Raw genomic sequence first — 27,030 nt, forward strand, 5'->3', positions numbered from 1 at the left:
TGTTAAAAATGAATACCTTTTTGGATGCTGATAAGCGGATATTAATGAAGCACTGAAAAACCCGCATAAGGAAATCTGATCTCACCCGGGAGAAGTACAAAGCCAGCAGCCCCGATCTATATAGATGCATAACAGAGCATCCTTCAGTGCAACAGACCAGAGGAGTGCAGAAAATTGTGCTTCTGGGCTGCCCGAGGGCTCTCCAATGTACATTTAATTCAAAATTTCGGTAAATCAATAATTGTTCAAGGCAGAATGTGGTTTATTACGTAAAATACACATCAGTATAAACCTCAACGCATATGCCCTCAAGCTGGCAGCTCATTTTCGAGCACTGTACTGACCACTCAAAAATGTATGCATTCCATGAAAACAATTTTTTGTGTCAAATCACTTTCGGTATACAGAATCTGAGTAAGGTTCTCAAAACAAAACAATACCCAACAGACCAAATAACCCACAAATCCTGCAGCCAGCATTAGGGGCTAAAATACTCAATTCTCTCATAATTATACACAAATTAAAGTTTAAAACAAAAATCTTAAATGAAAAATATATCTCTTTTAATGATATTGTACATTGATACAGTTACTGCAAATTTGCCAGAGATCAATACTGCCTCTACTACATACATCACAGCATAATCGTACCACAGCTATCCCTCTGCAAGGCAAATGAAATATACACTGCGGTCTCCACATTTGAAACAAAATGAAAATCGCTTGTCACTAGTAGGCTTCAAATGAAGTTACTGTGTAAAGCCCCTAGTCGCCACATTCCAGCGCCTGTTTGGGGAGGCTGATTTGCATCAAACATGCCATCCATTAAATATTTCACTTGTATGTAAGGCCATCTGGCGATATGCAAGTTTCACTTCTGCACACTATTTTTTATAAACAGTACTTTGGAGACATCCTTCTGTGAAAACATATGGACCTGCAATCGCCAGGTGCCTTTGAACTCGTCAAGTAAAAAATGGAACTGAAAAGATCAGGCTTTCATGTCCTTTGTGAAAAATGCTCTTCTATATTGTTGTGATGTCCCCCAGCCTTGCATAACCTGTCAAAACAAGAAGCATAAAAACACTAGTTCCACTTTTCACACAGAATTGGAACCTGTGGGTTAGGACAGAAATACCACTTCTTTGAGCTGAGTACTTCAGCAATTTGTAGTCGGTTTATAGAAACATTTGATGTTTGAATTTAGTTCGGAACCCAAAGGACTTACCTCACAACATGCCAAACAAAAGCACATTTTGCCAGCTCACCCTTTGTTCTGCCATTGGCACTCACATCCATCTACTCAACTCAAGTCACACAGCACTAATCCAGTCATTTTGTAAAATTCATTTATGGGATGTAGGCATTGCTGGTTCGGCCTGCATTTATTACCCATCCCTAGTTGCCCTTCAGAAGGTGGTAGTGGGCTGCCTTCTTGAACTGCTGCAGCCCCTAAGGTGTAGGTATGTCCACAGTGCTGTTAGGGAGGGAGTTCCAGGGTGTTGCCCCAGCGACAAGTGAAGAAACAGCGATATATTTCCAAGTCAGGGTGATGAGCGACGGTGGGGTTACCAGGTATCTGCTGCTCTTGTTGAGGAGTCAGCAGGGGAGTTACTCACCAGAAGTTTCCAAGCTTTTGACCTGCCCTGGTAGCCACAGTATTAATATGGCTAGTCCAGTTCAGTTTCTGATGGTAGTGGTCGTGTGTTTGGAAGGTGCTGACGAAGGAACCTTGGTGAGTTAGATGGTACACATGGGTGCCACTGTTAGTCGGTGGTGGAGGGTTTGAATGTTTGTGGAAGGGGGAGCAATCAAGCTGGCTGCTTTGTCCTGGATGGTGCTGGGCTTCTTTGTTGGAGCTGCACTTATCCAGGCAAGTTGAGAGTATTCCATTACACTCATCACTTGTGCCTTGTAGTTGGTGGACAGTCTTTGGGTGGTCAGGAGGGGAGTTACTTGCTGTAGGTTTCCTGGCTTTTGACCACAGTATTAATATAGCAAGTCCAGTTCAGTTTCTGATCAATGGTAACCCCCAGGATGTTGGTAGTGGGAGATTCAGCGATGAATTTCGTTGAATGTCATGGAGCAGTGGTTAGATCCTCTCTTGTAGGAGATGGTTATTGCCCGGCATTTGTTTGGCATGAATTTAACTTGCCATTTGTCAGCCCAAGCCTGGATATTGTCCAGGTCTTGCTGCATTTGGACATGGACTGCTTCATTATCTGAGATGTCGCGAATGGTGCTGAACATTGTGCAGTCATCGGCGAACATCCCCACTTCTAACCTTATGATGGAGGGAGGTCATCGTTGAAGCAGCTGAAGATGGTTGGGTCTAGGACACAGCCCAGAGGAATTCCTGCAGTGATGTCCTGGAGCGGAGATGATTGACCTCCAACCACCACAACCATCTTCCTTTGTGCCAGCAGAGAATTTTCCCCCCCTGATTCCCAATGACTCCAGATTTGCCAGGACTCCTTAATACCATACTCGGTCAAATGCTGCCTTGATATCAAGGGCAGCCACTCTCACCTCACCTCATGCCATTCAGCTCTTTGGGCCAAGTTTGAACCAAGGCTGCAATGAGGTCAGTAGCTGAGTAATCCTGGCGGAACCCAAACTGAGTGTACATGAGCAGGTTATTGCTGAGTAAGTAGCACTGTTGATGACTCCTTCCATCACTTTGATGATGGACAGTAGACTGATCGGGCAATTATTGGCTGGGTTGGATGTGCCTGTCTGGGTTGGGTTTGTCCTGTTTCTTGTGTATAGGGCACACCTGGGAGATTTTCCACATTGCCGGGTAGATGCCAGTGTTGTAGCTGTACTGGAACAGCTTGGCTAGGGATGCGGCAAGTTCTGGAGCACAAGTCTTCAGTACTATTGCCAGAATACTATCAGGGCCTATAGCCTTTGCAGTATCCAGTACCTTCAGCCATTTCTTGATATCACGTGGAGTGAATCGTATTAGCTGAAGACTGACATCTGTGATGCTGATGACCTCCGGGGCAATTATTATTATTATGCACAGATGTCCTGGGCTCCTTCATCACTGAGAATGGGGATATTTGTGGTGCCTCCTCATCCAGTGAGTTGTTTAATTGTCCACCACCATTCACGGCTGGCTGTGGCAGGACTGCAGAGCTCAAGATCTGATGCGTTTGTTGTAGAATGGCTTAGCTCTGTCTATTACTTGCTGCTTGGCACACTAGTCCTGTGTTATAGCTTCACCAGGCTAACACCTCATTTTTCAGTGTGCCTGGAGTTGCTCCTGGCATGCTCTCCTGCATTCTTCATTGAACCAGGGGTGATTCCCTGGCTTGGTGGTCCTGGTAGAGTGGGGGATATGCCGGACCATGAGGTTGCAGATTGTGGTTGAATACAATTCTGTTTCTGCTGCTAATGGCCCACAGTGCCTCATGGGTGCCCAGTCTTGAGTTGCTAGATCTGTTCGAAGTCTATCCTATTTAGCACAGTGGTAGTTCCACACAACACGAAGGAGGGTATCCTCAATGTGAAGATGGAATTTTTCTCTACACAAGCACTGTGCAGTGGTCACTTCTACCGATACTGTCATGGACATATGCATTGGCAGAAGGCAGGTTGGTGAGGATGATGTCAAGTATATTTTTCCCTCCTGTTGGTTCCCTCACCATCTGCTGAAACCCCAGTCTAGCAACTATGTCCTTTAGGACCCGGACATCTTGGTCTGGGGTGGTACCACCGAGCCACTCTTGATGACAGACACTGATGTCCCCCACCCAGAGCATATTCTGCGCCCTTGCCACCCTCCGAATAGTGCTTCCGAATAGTGGTGTTCAACATAGAACATACAGTGCAGAAGGAGGCCATTCGGCCCATCGAGTCTGCACCGACCCACTTAAGCCCTCACTTCCACCCAATCCCCGTAACCCAATAACCCCTCCTAACCTTTTTTGGTCACTAAGGCCAATCCAACTATCATGTATGTCTTTGGGCTGTGGGAGGAAACCGGAGCACCCAGAGGAAACTCACGCAGACACGGGGAGAACGTGCTGACTCTGCAGACAGTGACCCAGCAGGGAATCGAACCTGGGACCCTGGCGCTGTGAAGCCACAGTGCTAATCACTTGTGCTACCGTGCTGCCCAACATGGAGGAGTGGTGTTCAACATGGCCGGCCCGTGGTAATCAGCAGGTGGTTTCATTGCCCACGTTTAACCTGAAGCATCAGAGGACACCCAGGGCAAATCACTCCTGACTGTATATCACTGTGCCGCCACCACCTCTGCTGTCTGTCCTGCTGGTAAGACAGGACATACATGGCATGGTGCTAATGGTGTCTGGGACATTGCCTTTAAGGTATGATTCTGTGAGTTTGACTGTCAGGCTGTTGCTTGACTAGACTGTGAGAAAGCTCTCCCAAATTTGGTGCAAGCCCCCAGATGTTAATAAGGAGGATTTTGCAGGGTTGACATGGCTGGGGTTTGCTGCTGTCGTTACCAGTGCCTGGTCCAATGCTCGGTGGTTTGTCTGGTTTTATTCCTTTTTTGTTTCTTTTTCGTAGTGGTTCAATACAACTGAGTGGTTTGCTAGACCATTTCAGAAGACATTATAAGTCAACCATATTGCTGTGGGTCTGGAGTCACATGTCAGCCAGACCAGGTAAGGATTTCCTTCCCTAAAGGACATTCGTGAACCAGATGGGTTTTTACAATTGATAATCGTTTCATTATATTAATCCATCATCATATTTATTCCAGATATTGTATTGAGTTTTTAAAATGCCACCACCACTGTGATGGGATTCGAACTCGGGTCCCCAGATCATTATCTTGGGTCTCTGGGTTAATAGTCCAGCAACAAAACCACTATGCCACGCCACCGCGTCCTCCAGGCTTATGCCAATGGACAGGGTGAAATAGCAAGCAATGTATTTCTTAAAAATCACTCCAGACACTTTTAAGATTTAAAGGGTAGAAGTTTTAAAAGCCTCGACAGCTTGACAGTTGTCTTTTACATTTCATTTTGACATTTCTAATGTGCTTGACAATTAATGATTTTATGGACTTTTTATGCACATTCATACCTAAGTTTAACAATCCCAAGGGGCACCTAACCTCCCCAGAAGGGCACTGTCCTCCCCCAAAGGTGTTACAGGATCATATGCAAATTGGTCCCTCTCTCTCCAAAGGACTCCATAAAATTCAGACCTGCTCCTATCAGGTCTAAACTGCATACAGCAGGCACGATTTAATGGGTCACTTTTCGGGCGCGTTTAGCAGGGTTTTTCTCGGCATTCCCACTATATAACTGCACTTAACCTTTGTTTATTTTTGGCCTTGGCGGGGAACGCCCCGTCAAGGCTGCACTGACATCATTTCCTGCAGGATGACTCGCATATTGGGGCTTAATTTTTAAATTCTGCCCCGATCTTTCGACTCCCCTCAGCTACTCCACTGCAGCCTCCGGACCACTCACCCTCCCTGCACCCAACCTATCTCTTCCGGAGTTCTCGAGCCCCCTTCACCCCAACTCTTTAAGTGCAAGGCACCCCTGGACCTGATCCCCATCATGGGAAACCTGGCACCTGGGCACCTTGGAACTGCTGGCTTGGCACCCTGGGTGGCATTGCCAGGGTGCCCCAGGTGGCAGTGTCATGGTGTCCAACTGCCAGCAGGATTGCCAGGGTATCACCTTGCCCAGTGGCTGACCATCCAGGGGTCTCTAATGGCCTGGGTGACCCACCTCAGGTGTCGTTACACCTGGTCCACATATGCAGAAATCAGGAACAGCGCCCTGGTGAGGTCTCCCAGGCAAGGCCGTAAGGTCCCGGGCGGCGGGAGAATCCGGCGCAAACATTTTTAAATGAGCCTCATGGCTCACTTAAATATGCTAACCTGGATCTCGCCCAGCGAGGATGGGATCCAGATCACGACATCTCGCGACATTGAGGGTCGCAAATCTTTCAAGAGGCATCTCACGAGATTCGATTACCTCATCGCGTCACCAACTCAGGCGCGACGAGGCACGAGGCAGTTAAATCGGGCCCAGCATGTTTCATACACGTTGGTCACCAAAAGTAGACTCGAGTGGAAGAAGCTATTGTTTTATATGGGCAGTTCCCTCCACAAAATGTGCATGCACAAATCCTGCCCTGGGCCTATTTCTGCGGAAATGGGTGGCTCAGGGGCGGGACTTGAATTTTGGCCTCTTCTGCTATCCTTGGGAAAATCCAGGTCCCAGAAGTCAATTCAATCTGGTCACGTTATGAGTTACTTATCTCGTGGGGAAATGAGGAGAAAACTAGAGGGAGGAGGGAAGGGAGGAAGGTGTGATGAAGGGAGAGGAGAGAAAGTGTGCGTGTGAGAAAGAAAAATCATTTTCCATATAATTTATTTTAGCTATATTTTCACCACGTTGCTTTTCTTCTATACCCTTCATCCCTGATCACCAATCTCCTCCAGTGAAAAAGGGCAAACAGACAAGATTAGACGCTTCCAATTTTCAGTAAGTGTATTTTGTGAAATGCACATCAATGAAAAGCTTTGCAAATTTGCTCAGATTGTGTATTTTGAATACAGTACTGACAATTCAAAATTTGTGAACTAGTTCATCAACAATATGGCGTGTTATAAATGTGAGGCTTTATAAGTTTAAAAATGTCTCAGTGAAAAACAGACTGATCCCAAAACACCAAATGTGCCTTTTCAATGTTACACCTTCCATGTATTTATAATATCTCCTGTATTTTGTAGTGTGACAGAGTGATGGAAATCGATTCAGTTGTACCTTTCCAAATGGCTGGATATATATTTAAAAAGAGGCATTTGCAGGGCCATGTGGAATTGGGGAAAATTAGGCAGCTCTTTGAAAGATTGGGCACTTACATGATGGACTGAATGGTCTCCTGTACTGCATGATTCTATTCTACTCGCAGTAAGAGTCAAACCTGGGACACCCCTGTCAGCGTGGTTCAGTTCTCTACTGAATCTTTGAGGGAATCTTTAGATGGTTTCTTCGACACTACATTGACACAAATTCAATGTTTTTAAAAAAATAATAAAGCCAGAACAGAAATTAACTGACCCATTTCCCTCACACACAACTCTGTACTCACTTGTGGTTCATCACTGTCCAGGAGAAGCTCTTCCTCAGCTTCATTCACCTCCTCAGAGGGGTCATAGGTGTAAACAGGCAGTAGCTGATGTCGCAACTTGTCCAACCTTAGAATGGGATGAGGCAAGAAACAGAAGAATTCATAATCAAACCCAGGGAGATTTTTCTGTTGCTGTTGTTGGTTACGCATTCTTACGAAAAAGCAATAAGTAACAACGAGACGTATTTATAATTATCCAGTCAAATGCAAGAAAAGTCAATTGTATTAATTGATTAATAATACAATAACAATGTTAAAAACCCATTTTTTTCCCCAGGATGTTCTCACATGCCTCCCTCTCAGTGACAATAAAACCTGCTGGCTCAACTCGCCCTGCTCACACATCAATGTCACTTGGCTGCTTTATCAGAGACTGAGAAGCATAATGTCTTTCAACCTGATGCAATTCACTCAGGAGAGGTAAAGGGAAGATGTTTGGAGAGATGGAAAGCATTACACTGGTGTGGCTAAAGATTACATTGGGCCAACACATCTGCTTGCCTCACTAAATGAAAATGCAGCCAATGTTCCCTGCCTCTTCCAATTGCTAAAGAATACAATGCATTATGCAATATAAATGCAGTGATGGGATTAACGTTGTTACATATGGGATAATCTATGATAGCATAACATAGGCTGCAAGCTTTTCCCTCTCCCCTTCATCACTTAGTTTTCAAAGATATCCTGGCAGGAAACTAAAGATGAGTTCCTTATGACTTAAAAATCAACAGCTGCTTTATTTAATTTTCTCAGTGAACTATCAAACTTGAACAATTCCCCCCCCCCCCCCCCCCCCCCCTGGGAACAACACAGTACAAATGGATGGGATTGTCTGCAGCTGAATCATAAGGTCATTCAATGTAATTTGTTTAAGTCACTTGATCTGCAGCATCTCGGTTGCAGTTCTCTTAACAGCAAGAAACTACTTCTGTTGATTCAGGAGTCTAGGATTAGGGGACACAGCCTAAAGATTAGAGCCTGATCGTTCAGGAGTGAAGTTAGGAAATGCATTTACATTCAATGTGTGGTAGAAATTTGAAACACCTTTGTAAAAGGCAGTCAATGGTAATTTTGCTCATTTTAAATAGGAGATTGATGGAATTTTGATAACCAAAGATGTTGGGATGTGGGGCAAAGGTGGGTTTATGGAGTTAAGTTGCAATTGATGGGTTAAATGGCCTACTCCTGTTCCTATCTTTAAACCGTGGTCATTGGCATCTTTCATTTTGCATTTCTTTCCCCACACTTCTTGTCCCTCACAATATTTCCCCCTGCTCTTCCAAAGGTGCTGATTCAATTGAGTGGAGTGTTCGCCATGTGTCAGCCCTCCTGAATACCATTCACCATAAATTCTGATTAAAAGAATATTGGGAATTAAATTTGATGTGCATATGAAAGTACTCCGATTCCCAAAATGATACACTTTTACACTTTACAGGATATACACCATTACGGTACTCAGCAGTATGCTCACTGACTAGCAAATGGATTTGGGTCTCAAATAGACCAACTTTATCTTCAGGTGGCAAGCTTATGTTTTTAACTAGTGCATTCATATCAGATTTCAGATTTCCTGGAAACATCCTATTTAGGAAGAATTTATAAACTGCTGCATCCTTTGAACTATATCAAGATATTTTTTTTTAAAATCGCATGCATTTACTAGATACAGAAGTCATATAAATCATGGTCTAAACTATATTGAGATACCAAACAGAAAAGTTCAGCTTTTTAATTACATAAGATGGTTATTAATTACCTGCGTCTCTTCCGAAGATACATCACCTGATTAAACAAAAAAAGTAAAGACAATGGTTAATATTTTTTTCTAAATTTGTCCAACAAATATATGCAACAGAGCACAAAAGATAATGTATAAACAATCATAGACACAAGCAAGTCTGCTATATGTATAGCTTCAGTAGAAATACTGCTGTTTCATTTTTACTAATCATATACCTGTGTACTGAGCGAAAAGACGGAGATGAGACAGGTGGAATGGGAGGAGACTCAGGCACAGTCTACACTAGAAGGGCCCAATAGCCTGGTTCACTTTCTGATTTTTCATATTTATACACATTTATGACTCCTCTTTATTTTCAAGCGAAGTATCCGTAACACTCAAATCCTCAAATAACAATTATACTAGAATATCCTCAATAATCCGCTGAGGTATATAAAGAATCTTTTATGGTTAAGAGAGAAAAGCAAAGGAAATACGATAAATCCGTTGAAATCCAAGGGCTTTTGTGCAAGAGTCTGGGATGTTATGGAGAAAATAAAAGTAGGCCTTTCAGTCCTTTGAGCCTGCTCCACCATTTATTATTTTGGCTGATCATCCAACTCAGTAATCTGTTCCCACTTCTGTCTCTCTTCCCCCCCTCCCCCATATCCTTTGATTCCTTTCGCCCCAAGAGCTATATCTAACTCCTTGAAAACATACAATGTTTTGGCCTCAACAGCTTTTGGAGATAAGAAATTCCACAGGCCACCACTCTCTAGGTGAATACATTTCTCCTCATCTCGGTCCTAAATGGCTTAACCTGTATCCTCACTGACCCCGGATTCTGGACTCCCCCACTATCGAGAACATCCTCCTGTATCTATCCGGTCTTATCCGGTTAGAATTTCATAGGGTTCTATGAGATCCCCCCTCATTCTTATGAACTCCAGCGAATATAATCTTAACCACCTCAATCTCTCCTCTTACGTCAGTCCCGCAATTCCATGAATCAGCCTGGTAAACCTTTGTTGCACTCCCTCTATAGCAAGAACATCCTTCCTCACATGAGACCAAAACTGCACACAATATTCTAGGTGTGGTCTCAGCAAGGTCCTTTATAATTGCAGCAGGACATCCCTGCTTCTGTGCTCTAATCCTCTTGCTATGAAGGCCAACATAGCATTTTCTTTCTTTGGCGCCTACTGCAACTGCATGCTTACACCAGCGACTGGTGTAACAAGAACACCCAGGTCTTTTTGCACATTCCCCACTCTCTCCATCTATTGCCATTCAGATAATAATCCGCCTTCTTGTTTTTTGCTACCTAAGTGGAAAACTTCACATTTATCCACATGATAGTCCATTTTCCCACTTATTCAACTTGTCCACATCACAATTAAGCATCTCTGCATTCTCCTCACAGCTCACCGTCCCACCCAGCTTCGTGTCATCTCTAAATTTGAATATATTACATTTAGTTCCCTTATCTAAATCATGAATATATATTGTGAATAGCTAGGGTCCAGCACTAACCCCTCCAGTAGAATTCATACAGTGCGGAAGGAGGCCGTTTGACCCATCGAGTCTGCACCAACCCATTGAAAGAGCACCCTACATTGTCCCACTCCCCCACCCTATCCCCGAAACTCCATAACCTAACTTACACATTGTTGGACGCTAAGGGACAATTTAGAATGGTCAATCCACCTAACTTGCACACTTTTGTACTATGGGAGGAAATGGAGCACCCAGAGGAAACCCATCCACACACGGCGAGCATTTGCAAACTCTGCACAGTCACCCAAGGTCGGAATCGAATCCAGGCTCTGTGAGGCAGCAGCGTTAATCACTGTGCCACCGTTCCACCTCACTAGTCACTGCTCGCCTTTTAGAAAGAAAACATTTATTCCTAATCTTTGTTTCCTGTCTGCCAACTAGCTTTCTATCCATCTCAATACACTTTCATTTTACGTGCTAATATGTGGGTCCTTGTCAAAAACTTTCTGAAAGTCCAAATAAACCACATCCACTAGCTCCTCGTCAAATCTACTAGTTACATCCTCAAAGAAATCCAATAGATTTGTCAAACATTATTTCCATTTCATAAATCCATGCTGTCTCTGTCCAATCCTGCCACTGTTTTCTAAGGGCTCTGCTATTAAATATTTTAAGATGTTAGTGTGGTTACCTTAGCTACCCTCCAATATGTAGGAATTGTTCCAGAGTCTATAGAGTTTGCGAAGATGACCACCAATGCATACATTATTTCTCGGGCCACTTTCTTAAGTACTACAGGATATAGATGATCAAGTCCTGGGGATTTATCAGCCTTCAATATAATCAATTTCCCCAATGCCATTTCTCTACTAATACTGATTTCCTTCAGTCCCTCTCTCTCACTAAACCCCGAGTTTCACATTTCTGGTACATTATTTGTGTCCTCCTTTGTGACAACAGCACGGTAGCACAGTGGTTAGCACAGTTTCTTCACAGCCCCAGGGTCCCAGGTTCGATTCACGGCTTGGGTCACAGTCTGTGCGGAGTCTGCACGTTCTCCCCGTGTCTGCGTGGGTTTCCTCCGGGTGCTCCGGTTTCCTCCCGCAGTCCAAAGGTGTGCAGGTTAGGTAGATTGGCCATGATAAATTGCCCTAAGTGTACATAAAAGGTTAGGTGGGATTACGGGGATAGGGTGGAGGGGTGGGCTTAAGTCACACATTGTGGTACACACTCAGAAATCTTACAAAGTTTAGCACTGCTGCCTCATGGCGCCGAGGTCCCAGGTTCGATCCCGGCTCTGGGTCACTGCCCGTGTGGAGTTTGCACATTCTCCCCATGTTTGCGTGGGTTTCGCCCCCACAACACAAAGATGTGCAGGCTAGGTGGATTGGCCACGCCAAATTGTCCCTTAATTGGTCAAAATGAATTGGATATTCTAAATTTATTTTTAAAAAAGAAATCTTACAAAGCCAAAACTATAAGCAGATAGGAAATGTGCTTTACCATGGCAACAGCGATACCAATTAACGTCAGAAGGAAGAAAGGCACGAGAACAGATCCTGCAACTGTATTACTTTTGACAGCAGGAGGAACAGTCGTTGAAGAGTTATTCATTGCCAAATGTGTCTTTCACTGGAATAATGTTCATCTGCAGTAGAACCATGGGTGTTCATTCATAAGATTTTTGAGAATGGAGTCTTACTGGAGTGGTGCAACTTTTTGGTTTCACTAAGATGATGCATCAAAACTCACAGCTAAGTCATTCTAGTTAGGCTTCGTTTCTCTGTTTATAGCCATACTTGGAAGTTTTCCACCTGTGTCCCGTATGTCTAAAATAAAAGACAAAACAGATTAAAGGGCCGAGAAATTAGAGTTTCCAGAAACACCTGGAAGAAAGTGGCACCCAATTTGTAATGCAGCCGTTTAGAATCTAGAGTAATAGGATCCACTGTGTTGCTGCAAAGGGAATTCAAATTGAAACATTAATAAATTCCAGGTACAAATCTCTACCCTGTAACGCAGGCAAATATTTGGATCCAGCGTCTGCAACATCAAATAATGTGGATGCAGTAAATAAAACTAGGAGGGAAGGAGAAAAACAATGAGGTATAAAAATACATTTAGTTACTCTAACTCTTAACAAGCTGGTTTGCAATATCAGCAACAGTGTATGTTTATATAGTGCGTACATTGTCCTGTGGTGTTTTGAACATAGTTATATAGATATAGAAAATGCTCACTATTGAGGGAGGGATGATCAGCTAGTATAGGGCCAGGAAGAAAAGTTTGCTGATTTGGGATCGAGTGGAAAGGAGATGGAGTGGAGCCTCAAAATGAGGTGAATTTTAAGAAAGCAGAGCACCCCCCTCTCCCCACCCCCTCCAGCAGAGTGTTTTTCAATGCCAAAGGACGTCTCTGGGGTTGTGTGTGGCTCATACCCTCTGCCGCTGGGGGACCTGCCACCGGGAGAGGGGTCACCATTTGTAGGACTGGAAGATCCTTCCGGTGGGAAGGGCCGGAAACATCAGCCCTAGGTTGACTTAAAACCATGGGGGGGGGGGGGGGGGGGGGAGAAAGAGTGGCGGGGGTGGGGTGGGGGTGACACACAAGGTCTCAATCCTGATGATGGAGCAATTTGGAAACTCCTTGCACTTGATTTTTCAAGTGTTTGTGCAGAGGAGGTGGATGAATAACAAACAAGGTGGATGATTAACCCGAGGGTTATCCGAGGGTTAACCTCGCCATCCAGGTTGGCCCCGCGTTCAAGCCAAACCTGCTGATGTACGACTTGGCCAGTGGCAGACTAGGTATTCTTAAATTTATATCCTGGAGATTTGAAGGAGCAAAGGCGGGAGCTATATTTGTAGACTAATAGCGGTGGAAAACAGTGACATATTTGCCGGGAGCAAATATAAAAGTAGGAGGTGACAATACAGTCAAGTAGATCAACTATGCTCGAGCAGTCCTTTTGATTTACAGCTACAAACAGACAAATAGATTTGGATTGGAAGGAGCCGAAGGGGAGTTTCTTTTTCAAGATAAACAGAAGTCAAAATTCTTCAATCCTTCTCCAATGCCTTATGCAGCAGGACAGAATCCTAAAGCACCTCCTCTCCTATCCCCAAAGTGTCAGATAATTTAAATAATTCCAGCTAGGCAGGAGTAACGAGGAAGATACAACATGGAGAGGCAAGTGTGCAGAAGAAATCAGAGCTACCATCTGAAAATGGTGCTAATGTTGGTCCCTTTATTTGTGTGTCAGCAGTGGCTTGATTGGGAGCGCTCTCACCTCTGAAGGTTTAGTGTTTAAATTCCACTCCAGGGCTTGGGCACAAAAATCAAGGCTGACACTCCAGGGGAGCACTGCATTGTCTAAGATGCTGGTTTTCAGATGAGGCTTTCAACTAGAGCCTCGTCTGCCCACTCAGACAGATGTAAAAGATCCTGTGACACTGAGCGCGATCTTCCGGCCTCGTTATGCTCTCGCTCCAGTGAAACGAGGCCAGTGAATAGCAGGACAGGCCAAAAACGAGAACCGGGCCAGGCGGCAAACAGTTTGCGATGCAACCGGCCCGTTCCCATAGGCGATATCGGGATCTCGCTGTAGTGAGGAAAGAAACCAATTATCATCACTTAAGCCCAATTTCCGTACAATTAACGAGAGCCACCCCACATCCAACGGCCTCCCATCATTCAGTGGCCTTCCCAGCAAGTGGTCATGACAGGACCGCACTCGCAAGCCCCCGCTAACAAGATTGAGCTGCCGATTAGCATTCCTTTTGTACCTGGCGGAATGGCTTCTGTAGGGAGCCGAGGAGGTGAGTAGCCATCTCTTCTCGCAGGCAAAGAGCCCAAGGGCGCTTGGCTTGCCACCCCAGTGCCCAGTGAGGAGTGGGGGACCCTTGACTGAGGATGGGGGTCCTTCGCAGGGGTGGGCTGCCACAAGAGGGTGGGTGAGGTAACCACTGGACAACCGCTTGCGGCACTACCATGCCAACCCCTTTATCATTTACCCGTTCTGGGGGCAACCCTTGTCCCTGCCCATCTGCCCCAGTGACCACCCATAACCCCCATCGACTGCCGAGGCCTCTGGTCATGCGGCTGAAGGCTATTGCTAATAGGGAATTGGCAATCATGGTTAAGTGAGCACTTCACACATCCCAAGTGGATTCCCGTGGGTGGCCGAGCCATGTAGCATGTGGGAGTCATTGCCCAGCATATGGGAACATTGCCTAGTCTCCCAATCACACCTTGATGCATGGAACGTATGCTTGAATACTGCGGGAGGCAACACCAGACACACAGCAGCCAACATCCGAACACACAGGGGATGGGACACAGCTCCAGGGACATGTCCACGGCTGGAGGGTGGGTGGGTGCCACGGGGATGGGGATGCCAGGAGAGATGGGTCAAGGGATCGGAGGTCGGCCCACATTGCGGAAGAAAGTGACAGAGGCATCATACTGGTTGCGCACAAGGATGTTTAATGTGTTTTACTCTTCCCCACTCTCCCGATGGTGCCTGCACAGCCGTGCCACCCTGTCCCATGTGCTGACTTTGAGACGCGACCTCAGCAGAGGGGTGGAACTCGGGGGAACTGTCACCACTCCATGGGATGGTTTCGGGTTGACACTCGGCACCCTCCTACTTGGTGCCCATAGGGTGCTGGGGTTCCCCTTGGGACGGAGGGGCAGCTGGTTCGACACCCACTGTCTCTGTATCATGTGCCAACTCTGGCGGTTCCTCATGGTGTGCATCATCGTGTCGGCACCCTTGGCGATGCTCCTCAGTGACTGAGACAAGCTCCGCAGCACCTCGGCCATTCCCATCGGAGAGTGGGACATGTCACGTTTAACCTCATCAAGGTCGGCCTGGGTGACATCCCCAGCAAGGCGGGCATTCTACCGAGACACTCAGCCATGGCTATCAGCGACTGCGCGACACCTTGGGCACCTTCACAATGGTACCAGAGTCATGGCCAGGCTTTCCACTGCGGTCGCCACTCTAACATTGTTGGCCTCGGTGCCACGCATCATCGGCGACATCTCCAGTGCCCGTAGTCTCTGGGACTCCTCCAAGCGGCTCTGGATCTACCGGAGTAACGCTGACATCTCCCTCTGAATGTCCATATCGTCTCAATCAGCTCTGGGTACCTCTGTACCATAGGCTCAGCATCAGGTTGGGACCCAGCTGGGTCCAGGGATCCAACAGACCTCAAACTGCTGTCTCACCTGATGCACATTATCAGCAGTGTGGTGCTCACCAGATTGTGCCCCAGAAGCCTGACTATTAACATGTCCCACCAAGGTGTGTGTACCTGCACTGGTGGAGAGTGGGGAAGACAGCTGTGCCGTACAATGGTTGCATCCTTTGAGCTCTCCGAGGTGTTTTCCTGGGAGGCTGGAGAGGGGGCCGCCCAGGGTGGGCAGGTGCCGTTGGCTGTAGGACCTGCAGGAGAATGGACATGTTGTCAGTGGGATGGATGGGTCAGTCAGTAAAGCAATAACAACTGACGTTTGACAGGTCCTCCAGGTGGATCCCAGTGGTTCCTCACCTCTGCTGGGGTGACCGCCCTGTCCTCAGCCACAGCAGTCACCTCCAGACTATGCTCCTCAAAAGGAGGTGAGGATTCTTAAGTCCGGCATATCTCCGCCAGTCTGGGCCCTCTCCCACTGATTGTGGAGAGCTTTTCCTGCAGAGTCACAGAGGGGGCATCAGTAGCCACACACGTGGTTCACAGTGGTGGGAAGAGGGGTGGGGGTGGCGGGTGTATGCTCCCTTGTGGGAGGGGGGGCGCGCATTGGTGTCTCACTTGTGCTGCCCGGTGTAGGTTGTTGATCTTTTTTCAGCACTGAAGGCCAATCCTCCGGGTCACACTCCCCCGAGCTAACAGTTGCCGCCACCTCACCCAGACAGCAGTAGCTGAGCTGTAGTCAACTCTCCTGGACCTTTGAGGAAACAGGAAATCCCTCCTGACCTCCACAGCGTCCAGCATCCTCCCCAGGTCTGCATCCCCGAATCTTGTGGCCGGTCTCCTCGGCGCCATTATTGCGAGCTGGCTAGAATTGGCTGAGCAAGTGCAGCCTTAGTTCTGCTCGACTTGTTAGCGGGGGGCTTGTGAGTGCGGTCCCGGTGAATCAGCTGGCGAGCCTTCATTTGCGTCGAGAAACCCGTGCGGCCTCGTTAAGTGGACCAATTAACGTTGAAGAGTGTTGCCGGCCGAGCATGGGGAAGCTCACAGCAATTCCTGCTCGCTACTACATTTAGAAATGTTTCCAGAGAATCGTGCTCAATATTTCGCAGAAGAGCAGGGGAATTCTCCCTGGCGTTCTGGCCAATATTTATCCCTCACTCCAACATCTCTAAAATCATTATCTGGTAATTGTCACACTGCTGAGCGCATATTGGTTGCCAGGTTTCCTACAGGTGACTTCATTTTAAAAAGTTCATTGGCTGCAAAGCATTTAGATGTGTCCAATTGTTGAGAAAAGTACTACATGAATGTTGGCCTTATTTCTTTAGGAGACAATCAATCTCATGGCACTTGTATACTTGGAGCATTTGAGGCAAAGATCCAGACCCCAAATGGAAGCCACCACCTAGATGTCAGTAACGTTCTGGTGTCCAGACCACTGGATGGTCAGGAGGCAGCAAGTGGAAATGATAACACAGGTATGATGGCATACTGGTGCTGTTACTGTGACCTGGCTCAATAATCTGACGAGCGACAGATTAAATTCTATCGTGGCAATTGGAAGAGATTTTTAAAAATACTGGAAACAAAAGCGGTCATCTTCTGGCCTTATCAGAATAAATTAAGTGAACTACAAGCCCAAACCACGAGCCTTATGAATTTTGGCCAACATCACGGCCCAAAAGTAAATCAGGATAGTGAGGGGATGGCAATCAGAAAGACGTGAATGTGTAACTCTATAAAATTAGTTTTCTAAATTTTGGGGCCTGTGTGAGCAGCATCCATGGATCCCTTTAACTACTGCTGATTAGGCTGCTTAAGCCCTCGGTAATGCATGCGGGATCATTTGTATCACAGATCGGGCATAAGCCTCTGCATGATTTTAAATGAAAAATTTACTTTCCAATGAAGACGCTCCTTCACTTCCTTGAAAATGAAGGTCTTCATCTACAAACCTTCTACAAATGGGGAGGTGTGGGGGGGGGAAATCACCATCAGATAGGAACTTTTCAATAATGAGGAGAGCAAGGGATGCGGTAGCAGGGCACTTCGAAAATCACAACAGAATTAAGCAGAGTCGACAGAGATTTATGGACTGAAGATTGTACTGACAGATTTGTTAGGATTTTTGAGGATCCAACTAATAGGGCATATAATGGGAAAGTCAGCGGGCTGTGCATTTGTTACACAAAATTAGCACTTCTGCTACTTTCATACGAGTATGAATTAAGGATTGTTTAATTGGCAGAAAATAAGAGTGGGAATAAGCACGGCATTTTCAAATTGTCAGGTGGTAAGGCTTAATAATTGAGCCCCAGATATTTCCAGTCTTTGTTAATGACTTGGATGAGGGACTGAGTGTAATGCATCCAGGTTGGCTGATGATGCAAAGTTAGGTGGGAAAGCAAGTGATGAAGAGGAGAAAAAGACTGCAGAGGATTATACATACATCCAGGTTGTGTTAGTGGGGAAGGTTGACATATAACATGATCATGTGGGCATTTATCCACTTTAGTAGGTAAAATAAAAAAGCAGAATGTTTTGTGAATAGTGAGAGATGGAAAATGTTTTCATTCAGAGGGACCAGTACACAAAATTGCAGAAAGTGAACATGCAGATACAGCAAACAATTAGGAAAGCACATGGCATGTTTGTTTTTGTTATAAAGGGATTGGAGTATAAGAATAAAAAAGTTTCCTTATCCAAGACAGGACTTCCCTTCCATGGAGTGCAATGCAGATTCACTAAACTGGTTCCTGGAAGAGGGAATTGTCCTACGAGGAGATAGAGTATTTTTAAAATTTGTTCATGGAGGGGTAGCACGGTGGCGCAGTGGTTAGCATTGCTGCCTCACGGCGCCGTGGTCCCAGGTTCAATCCCGGCTCTGGGTGGATTGGCTACGCTAAATTGCCCCTTAATTGGAAAAAAATTAATTGGGTACTCATTTATTTTTTAAAAATTTGCTCATGGGATATGGGCATCGTTGGCCGGCAAGCATTTATTACCTATCCCCGAGGGCATTTAAGAGTCAACCACATTGCTGAGAGTCTGGAGTCACATGTAGGCCAGACCAGGTGAGGAGAACAGATTTCCTTCCCTAGTGAACCAGACAATCAACAATGGTTTGTTTCATGGTCACCATTTGACATTTTAATTCAAGATTTTTATTGAATTCAAATTCCACCATCTGACCTGGCAGGGTTTGAACCCGGGTCCCCAGAGCATTATCCTGGGTTTCTGGATTATTAGTCCAGTGACAATACCAACACACCATTGCCTCCCCACTGCCAGAGTAGACTTGGCCTATAATCCTTGGAGATTAGAATAATGAAAGGTGATCTCATTGAAACACGTGGAATTCTTAAGTGATTTGTCAGGATAGATGCTGAGGAAATTTTCCGCCCGGCTGGAGAAAAGAACACAGGGTCACAGGCTGGGATTTTCTGGCCCAGCCACCAGCAGGCATGATGGGAACATTTGGAGAACCATTAAACCTTTAGCGGCTCTCCAGATGTCCCTGCCTGGCCTGCGATGTTGCCCGTTGGTGTGAGGGCCAGAAAATCCTGGCCATAATCTCAGAATAAGCGCTTGGCCTTTTAGGCCAGAGATGAGGAGAATTTCTTCACTCGAAGAGTTATGAATCTTTGGAATTCTCTACCCAAGAGCTGTGAATGCTCAATCTGAAGTATATTCAAGACAGGGGTCAACAGACTTTTGGGTATTACGGGAATTAAGGAATATAGGTTTGGGGCAGGGAAATTAAGTTGAGGCAGAAGATCAGTCACAATCTTACTGAATAGCAGAGCAGGCTCCCAGGGCCAAATGGCCTACTCCTGCTCCTATTTGTGTTTTGACAATGAACACACTGTGTACTTAAAATATTTTCAATCTAGCATTATTTTGATATTTAGGATAAAGGTAAAGTCGCCCAGACGACCATAGGCTGCTTTCCCTTTGAGTAGGAGAGCGGACTGGTGGTGATTAACCCAAGGATCACCACACCTCAAGCGAAGGGCAAGGTTGGGAAGACGAGGCCTTTGTGAATAACAGTTATTATTTAGGGATTTTAATGTAATTAATGTGTTTTTTCTGCTTTATATCAATAAAGATTTGTTCTCAGTTCACTTACAGTGCCATATAAAAGCATTCAAATGGGAGTTTCCTGGCAATATGACCCGGGATCCCCTTCAGATTTTGCCTTTACATGGGAATAGTGCATGTGAAGCTGTATGGCTCCCATTCTTTGCTGCGGCAAGTCACTGCACTGAGAACATATGACCTGACCACTTTGATTAAGAGTATTTACCAAGAAGCTCTGCCAAGTTCCTAATGCTGAGCATTAATAAGAGTGCTGAATTGCACCATTGAAAGCACAAATACATTCAATGCGATGCTATGCAAAATGGTTACTTGCTAAATGTCCAGTGCTTTCCATATTTAAAAGTATGTGAAAACAGTTGGTGCATAATTTTAATCGCAGGAAAATACAATGAAGTGAGCTTAGACTTCATCGAAAAAGCAGAAGATTTCACAATTTAGCTGACCCTCCTAATTACATAAACATTATCTTGACCAGCGGCCTGCCACTGAATCTCACAATAACAAGCATGTCAACCGAAGAAGCTGGCAAGATCTTACCAACATCAAAAGAAAAGCTGATACGGCCCCCAAAGATCTAACAACCACAGAAGAGCTTCAAAGTATGGAAAAAGTATTAGGATGCAATCCAGAAAAAAAAAAACTTGAATTTACAAAGCATCTTTAATTTCTTCAGGGCACCCAAATGGTTGGACACCATTGTAATGCAAGTAAACATGGCAGCCAATTTGCCCGCAACAAGGTCCCACAAACAATGAGATAAATGACAAATACAATGTCATGCCACACAAATAGTTACTTGAAAAATAAATCTGTTTTAATGACAAAAGCAAAAAGCTCTGAAGAAGAGTTGTATGGACTCAAACCTTTAACACTCTTTGTCTCTCCACAGACGCTGCCGGACCTGTCTTTCCAGCATTTTCTGTTTTTATTTCTGTTTTAATGATGTTGGCTGAGGGATACAGGTTAGCCAAGACAACAGAACAATTTCCCTGCTCATCTTCCTATGGCATCAACAAAATGTTATGTCCATTTGAAAGGACAGTCTGGTATTAGTTTCACACCTCATCTGAAAGGTAGCACCTCCCACAGTGCAGCATGCCCTCTGTACTGTACAACAGTTAACAGCCCAAATATGCTCAAGTCTCGAGTGATTTAACCCACAACTTCCTGATGCAAAGGCGAGTTCTACTGCTAACTAATTAAGTGTGATGCTCAAAATACTGCTGCCCTTAACTTAAAGTGAGTGACAGTGTGTGACAGTGAGCGACAGAGAGTCCCCTCCTTGTTGACCCACACTGGCTCCCTGTCCGCAATGCCTCAAATTTAAAATTGTCTTGTTTAAATCCGTTTATGTGTTCAATGTCTGTAACTTCCTCCAGTCCTACAACCCGACACTCTGAACTCTCTGGGCTGGATTCTTCCACCTCGCCCGCCGCAAGAACGCCATGGGAGAGCTGCAGACAATGGAGAAGTCCATTGACCTCCGGCGGGCAGGATTCTCCGGTCGCCCGTCCATTATTCACCTGATTTTTGCTTTGCACCATCATTGGCAGCTCTGCCTTTAAGCTGCGTAGTCCCTGTGCTTAAAACCTATCTCTAAAAGTGCTGGCGACAAGGATAGAGGATTGCGTCCCAGGCGCATGAAGACCAGACAGGGTTTGTAAAGGGGACACAACTGAATGTTAACATGCAACGGCTGCTGGGGGTGATGATGACGCCCCCACCGGAGGGGGAGGCAGAGATAGTGGCGGCGATGGATGCGGAGAAGGCATTCGATAGGGTGGAGTGGGACTATTTGTGGGAGGTGCTGAGGAGGTTTGGGTTCGGGGAGGGGTTTGTTAGATGGGTCAGACTCTTATATGGGGCCCCAGTGGCAAGTGTAGTCACAAACCGGCAAAGATCAGGGTATTTTCGGCTACACAGGGGAACAAGACAGGGGTGTCCCCTGTCCCCGTTACTGTTCGCGTTGGCAATTGAACCACTGGCCATAGCGTTGAGGGACTCTAAGAAGTGGAGGGGGGCGGTTAGAGGGGGAGAGGAGCATCGAGTGTCGCTCTACGCTGATGACTTACTGTTATACGTTGCGGACCCTGTAGAGGGGATGCCAGAGGTTATGCAGATACTGAGGGAGTTTGGAGATTTCTCGGGATACAGGCTAAATATGGGGAAGAGCGAGATTTTTGTAATACACCCCGGGGACCAGGAAAGAGGAATAGACTCTGCCGTTAAGGAGAGTGGAAAGGAACTTCCGATATCTGGGGATCCAGATAGCCAGGAACTGGGGAACTCTACACAGACTTAATCTGACGTGACTGGTGGAGCAGATGGAGGAGGACTTCAAGAGGTGGGATATGTTGCCGCTCTCATTGGCGGGCAGAGTGCAGGCAGTTAAAATGATGGTCTTCCCGAGGTTTCTTTTCGTGTTTCAGTGTCTCCCCATTCTGATCACAAAGGCCTTTTTCAAAAAAATAGACAGAAGCATTATGAGCTTTGTGTGGGCAGGGAAGACCCCGAGGGTAAAGAGGGGGTTCCTGCAGCGCAGTAGGGATAGAGGGGGACTGGCGCTGCCAAGCCTGAACGACTACTACTGGGCCACCAATGTGGCGATGGTTTGTAAGTGGATGGGGGAGGGAGAGGGGGCGGCGTGGAAGAGGCTGGAGATGGCGTCCTGTAAAGGAACAAGCCTAAAGGCGCTGGTGACGGCGCCGCTGCCGTTCTCCCCGAAAAGGTATACCACAAACCCAGTGGTGGTGGCAACCTTGAGGATCTGGGGGCAGTGGAGGTGACACAGGGGGGTGACGGATGCCTTGATGTGGTCCCCGATTAGGAATAACCACAGGTTTGTCCCAGGAAGGATGGACGGGGGGTTCCAGTGTTGGCAACGAGTAGGAATTAGGAAACTGAGGGACCTGTTTATAGACGGGACGTTTGCAAGTCTGGGAGCGCTGGAGGAAAAATATGAGTTGCCCCCGGGGAACATCTTCAGATATATGCAAGTAAGGGCGTTTACGAGGCAACAGGTGAGGGAATTTCCGCTGCTCCCGACACAAGGGATCCAAGATAGAGTGATTTCTGGGGTATGGGTCGGGGAGGGCAAAGTGTCCAAAATATATCAGGAGATGAGAGATGAGGGGGAGGCGATGTTAGAGGAGCTGAAGGGAAAATGAGAAGAAGAGCTGGGGGAGGAGATTGAGGAGGGGCTATGGGCTGATGCCCTAAGCAGGGTAAATTCCTCGTCTTCGTGTGCCAGGCTTAGCCTGATTCAATTTATGGTTCTACACAGAGCACATATGACGGGAGCAAGACTGAGCAGGTTCTTCGGAATGGAGGACAGGTGTGGGAGGTGCTCAGGAAGCCCGGCGAACCACACACACATGTTCTGGTCGTGTCCGGCATTGGATGAGTACTGGGGGGGGCGTGGCAAGGGTGATTTCAAAGGTGGTGAAGGTCCGGGTCAAGTCAAGCTGGGGGTTAGCGATATTTGGGGTAGTGGAAGAGCCGGGAGTGCAGGAGGCAAAAGAGGCCGATATTCTGGCCTTTCCGTCCTTAGTAGCCCGGTGTAGGATTTTACTCATGTGGAAGGAAGCAAAACCCACCGGCGTGGAGGCCTAGATAAATGACATGGCAGGGTTCATAAAGCTGGAACAAATAAAATTTGCGTTGAGAGGATCGGCTCAGGGGTTCTCCAGGCGGTGGCAACCGTTCCTTGACTATCTCGCGGAATGTTAAGGGAAGATAGAGTGACAGCAGCAGCAACCCAGGGGGTGGGGAGCACTATTTTTTGTTACTTTGTTAGTTCACTATATTATTTAAATAATGTTATTTACTAGTTATTGTATTATTTTTTATGTTGATTTGTAAAAACAGAAACATTTTGTTTGAAAAATTTAATAAAATATATATTTTTAAAAAAACTATCTCTGACAAAGCTTCTGTTTATCCCTGCTATTGGCACCTTCTTTGCTTCATGATCCATGTTTTTTTAAAATTGTGCTTCTGTGAAACACTTTGGGATGCAATTCTATGTTAAGGTGCAATATAAAGGCAAGTTATTGTAATTGGCAAGGTTTCAATGGCCACAATGCTCTGCATAGTTATCACTACTTTCGTCATCAATACCTTTCAGCAGTTTACTGGAATAAGCTATACAACTTCCTGAAATCTTGCCAAACAACATTGCTCAAATTTCATCAAACAATGGGAAGGTTTCCTAAGAAATGACCTTCCTTGATGTAGTAACTTAAGAACAAAAATTACAAAAAGAAAAGTGAGATTAAAAATAAAATCTAATTTATGTCAAGGATTGGTTTGCTATTGACTGTGACCAGTAGCAACACACATAAGAACATAAGAACTAGGAGCAGGAGTAGGCCCCTCGAGCCTGCTCTACCATTCAATACGATTCGTGGCTGATCTCATCTTGGCCTCAATTCCACTTTCCTGCCAGTTCTTCATAACCCTTCGACCCATTAATTAAAAATCCGTCTTTCTCCCCCTTAAATTTACTCTGATGGCCTGGCATCTGCTGTGCTCTGGGGTGGTGAATTCCAGAGATTCATGACACTTTGAGAGTATTGGCCTAAATTACTCAATGTCTCTTCATAAGACAAACCCCTCATCTCTGGAATCAATCTAGTGAATCCTCTCTGAACTACCTCTAATGAAACTACATTCCTCCTCAAATAAGGGGACCAAAACTGTACACAGTACTTCAGTTGAGGTCTCACCAATGCCTTGTACAGTTGCAGCAACCTTTCCCTACTTTTACACTTCTCTGTCGACGGGATCTTCCGCTCCACGGCAACGCACCCACGTCCATGGGTTTCCAAGGGCGTGGGGTGGCCACAATGGAAAATCCCATTGGCCGGCTGCATGAACGGAGAATCCCGCTGGCGTGCAAGAAAACGGGACTGGCGGGATGGAGAATCCAGCTCCCGAAATTTGTGGTGCAGTGAAAATGCAGCACTGGCTGTTAATTTGAACCTACATTGGCTTTTTCTGGGCTTTGGCACTGGAACTTGGGAAGATCAGAAATCTGTTTCAGTGTGGCAACATCTACAGGAAATATGGAACCATTGTGAAAATGGCAAGCAACTGTGCATCTCCTTCAATAATCAGATTGAAGGATCCATATTGAGACATGCAGAGTCTGAACACAGAAGTGCAAGTTAGACAAGTTAATTAAATGCCAAATCATGTGTGGAGAGCAAAATATAAAGGGGAGGGGGGAGATAGATGGGATTAAGAAAGAATAAAGAGAACCAGAAATAAACTTTTAAAAAGTACTTAAATTCTAATTTGTTCCAAATCTCCAACGTTAATTAAATTTGAAGGAAGGATTTCTCAACACTTCTAATATCTAATTCTCAGTGCCAGAGAGGATTTTAAAATGTAATTATCACACCATTAAAAATTACTTACATGAGAATGGATAATACCTAATGATTTTGTATTTCGTGGTAATCTACCACGCAAGTCCAGCAATTTAACATCCTTTCAGCATTTGAATGCAAAGGTCTGGATTTTTGGGTTCGGCCCTGAAAATGCAAACTGGGCCATTTCCCAGCAATGGAATCCCAAGCCCATCACCTCTGCCCGTTTCAGCCATGTTTTGTCGTCTTGATACATCGGCAGGCAGGGTGCGACTCCCCAGGCAAGGTTGGAGTGTGGGTGCCAAGGTGGGCTGGTTAGGCCCACCTCAGTTCACTGGGACATTGGTCCAGCTCTCCACTTCATTTTTATGCCCCCTAGCCCTCACCCCTCTCCCATACTTCAGGTCCCCTCATTCCCCCATGCCCCCTCATATTCCCCATGGCTCCTCCATGTCTCCTCATCCACCCCCCCCCCCCCATGCCCCCTAATATCCTGCACAGCCCTCACCCAGAATCCACTACATACAGTCCTCAGGAGCTATGTAATAGGAATGGGAATGCTTTGAGATGGATATTAAAAAAGTAGTTTTCACATCTAATGTGCTATGCATTTCCAGCATTTTCTGGCTTCCATTTTATATTTCTAGCATTTTCAATTGTTTATTGGATTGGCTATGCTAAATTGCCCCTTAAGTGTCCAAAATATTAGGTGGGGCTACTGGGATCGGGTCAGGGTGTGGGCAGGGTACTCTTTCCAAGGGTCGGTGCAGATCCAATGTTCGGCCTGGTGGAGATTCTATGATTCTATGAATATAGAAGGTTTCAAGGAAAGGTGAAAAAGCAAATAAGAGAAGGAAAAAGGGAGTCTGAAAAGAGACTGTCAGGAAAGGGAATCCCAAAGTCTTCTATATGCAGTCAGGCAGATTCGTAATCTCTGGCCATATAAATGTGAAGTTGAAGACGTAGGTCAGGAGCACATTACTGGTGGGCATGATATCACCTGGTTTACAGAGGAGTAATAGCTATGGCACTAATCTTACATTTAAAAATATTCCGAACCTACTTACTAGGCACACATCACGGATCAGTCCTTCATCGCCTACCTACCATTAACATTCTCGAAAAGAACCATGAAACTTTTCGTAGTCCTGTAAAGAGCTCCATGGATATCACGAAAAACTAAGCCACTAAAGAAGTGGCTTCTCCCAATAATCTCAAGGAGGGGCCCTACAAGCATTACTGACGACCTAATTTAACATGGCATGATACCTGCATTCCTTCCAGGTACCATTTTCTGCCTTAAATTTCCTGGTAGAAGGTCTAGCACACTTCAGGGTGCTCTTCCTATTTTGGTCCATTAAAATTATGTGTGGTTCTGATCAAATGAGGTCCTGCCATATAATCACCGAATTAATTGCGAGAGAGTTGTTCCTGGTAAGCAGCTCAGTTACATGCTTCTCGGGGGCCCCAATTAGACTGCAGTCAGGTTGCTTTTAATGCAACAGATTTAAGGGCTGTTAACAGCGTTCTCCTTCACCGAGGGGGTTAGCTGGCTGCCAAGAGCAGGAAGTCAGTGCACCCTCGGCGGGATGACAGAACAACACCCAGGACACTGCGCTTCACGGAGCTCTGCAAAGTCAAACAGCCCCTTCACCCGCATTCCCCGGCAGAGTGCAGCGCAAACTCATCCCAACCCTCTCTTACCTCCACCTCTGATCTTCCCTGCTCCACAGCGGAAACAAGATCACCCCTTCCACCGCACCACTGCCTCTCATCTGATTGACAGGTCAGTCCACCCACTGAGACACCGGGCATGGGAGACGAGTTGTGCACCAATCGGAACAAATCAAAGGCGGTGCTCCTGAGATGCCCGGAAGAGTTGCAGCGACTGTGCTGGGCAAGAGGGGGAGGGCAGCAGTAAATGGCAGGAAGGGTCCAATTAACAGCGTTGTCAGCATCCAAGAATTAGGAGCGAGATTTATAAACGCAAACAGGAAGATAATGTATTT

The 27,030-nt window shown here is 45.9% G+C and overlaps 1 protein-coding gene across 1 annotated transcript; it reads right to left on the minus strand.

The window, feature by feature from the left end:
* Positions 1–241: 241 nt before the first annotated feature.
* On the minus strand, positions 242–26,818 carry smim29 (small integral membrane protein 29). The gene is made up of 5 exons (XM_072480381.1): positions 26,726–26,818; positions 11,857–12,182; positions 8,893–8,918; positions 7,095–7,200; positions 242–1,059 (listed from the first exon to the last, which is right to left on the minus strand). Exons 2-5 carry the CDS (start codon positions 11,965–11,967, stop codon positions 991–993), a joined length of 312 nt encoding a protein of 103 aa, XP_072336482.1. The 5' UTR covers positions 11,968–12,182; positions 26,726–26,818; the 3' UTR covers positions 242–990.
* Positions 26,819–27,030: the final 212 nt, after the last annotated feature.

This window comes from Scyliorhinus torazame, chromosome 17 (genome assembly GCF_047496885.1).
Source record: "Scyliorhinus torazame isolate Kashiwa2021f chromosome 17, sScyTor2.1, whole genome shotgun sequence".
Lineage (NCBI taxonomy): Eukaryota > Metazoa > Chordata > Chondrichthyes > Carcharhiniformes > Scyliorhinidae > Scyliorhinus > Scyliorhinus torazame.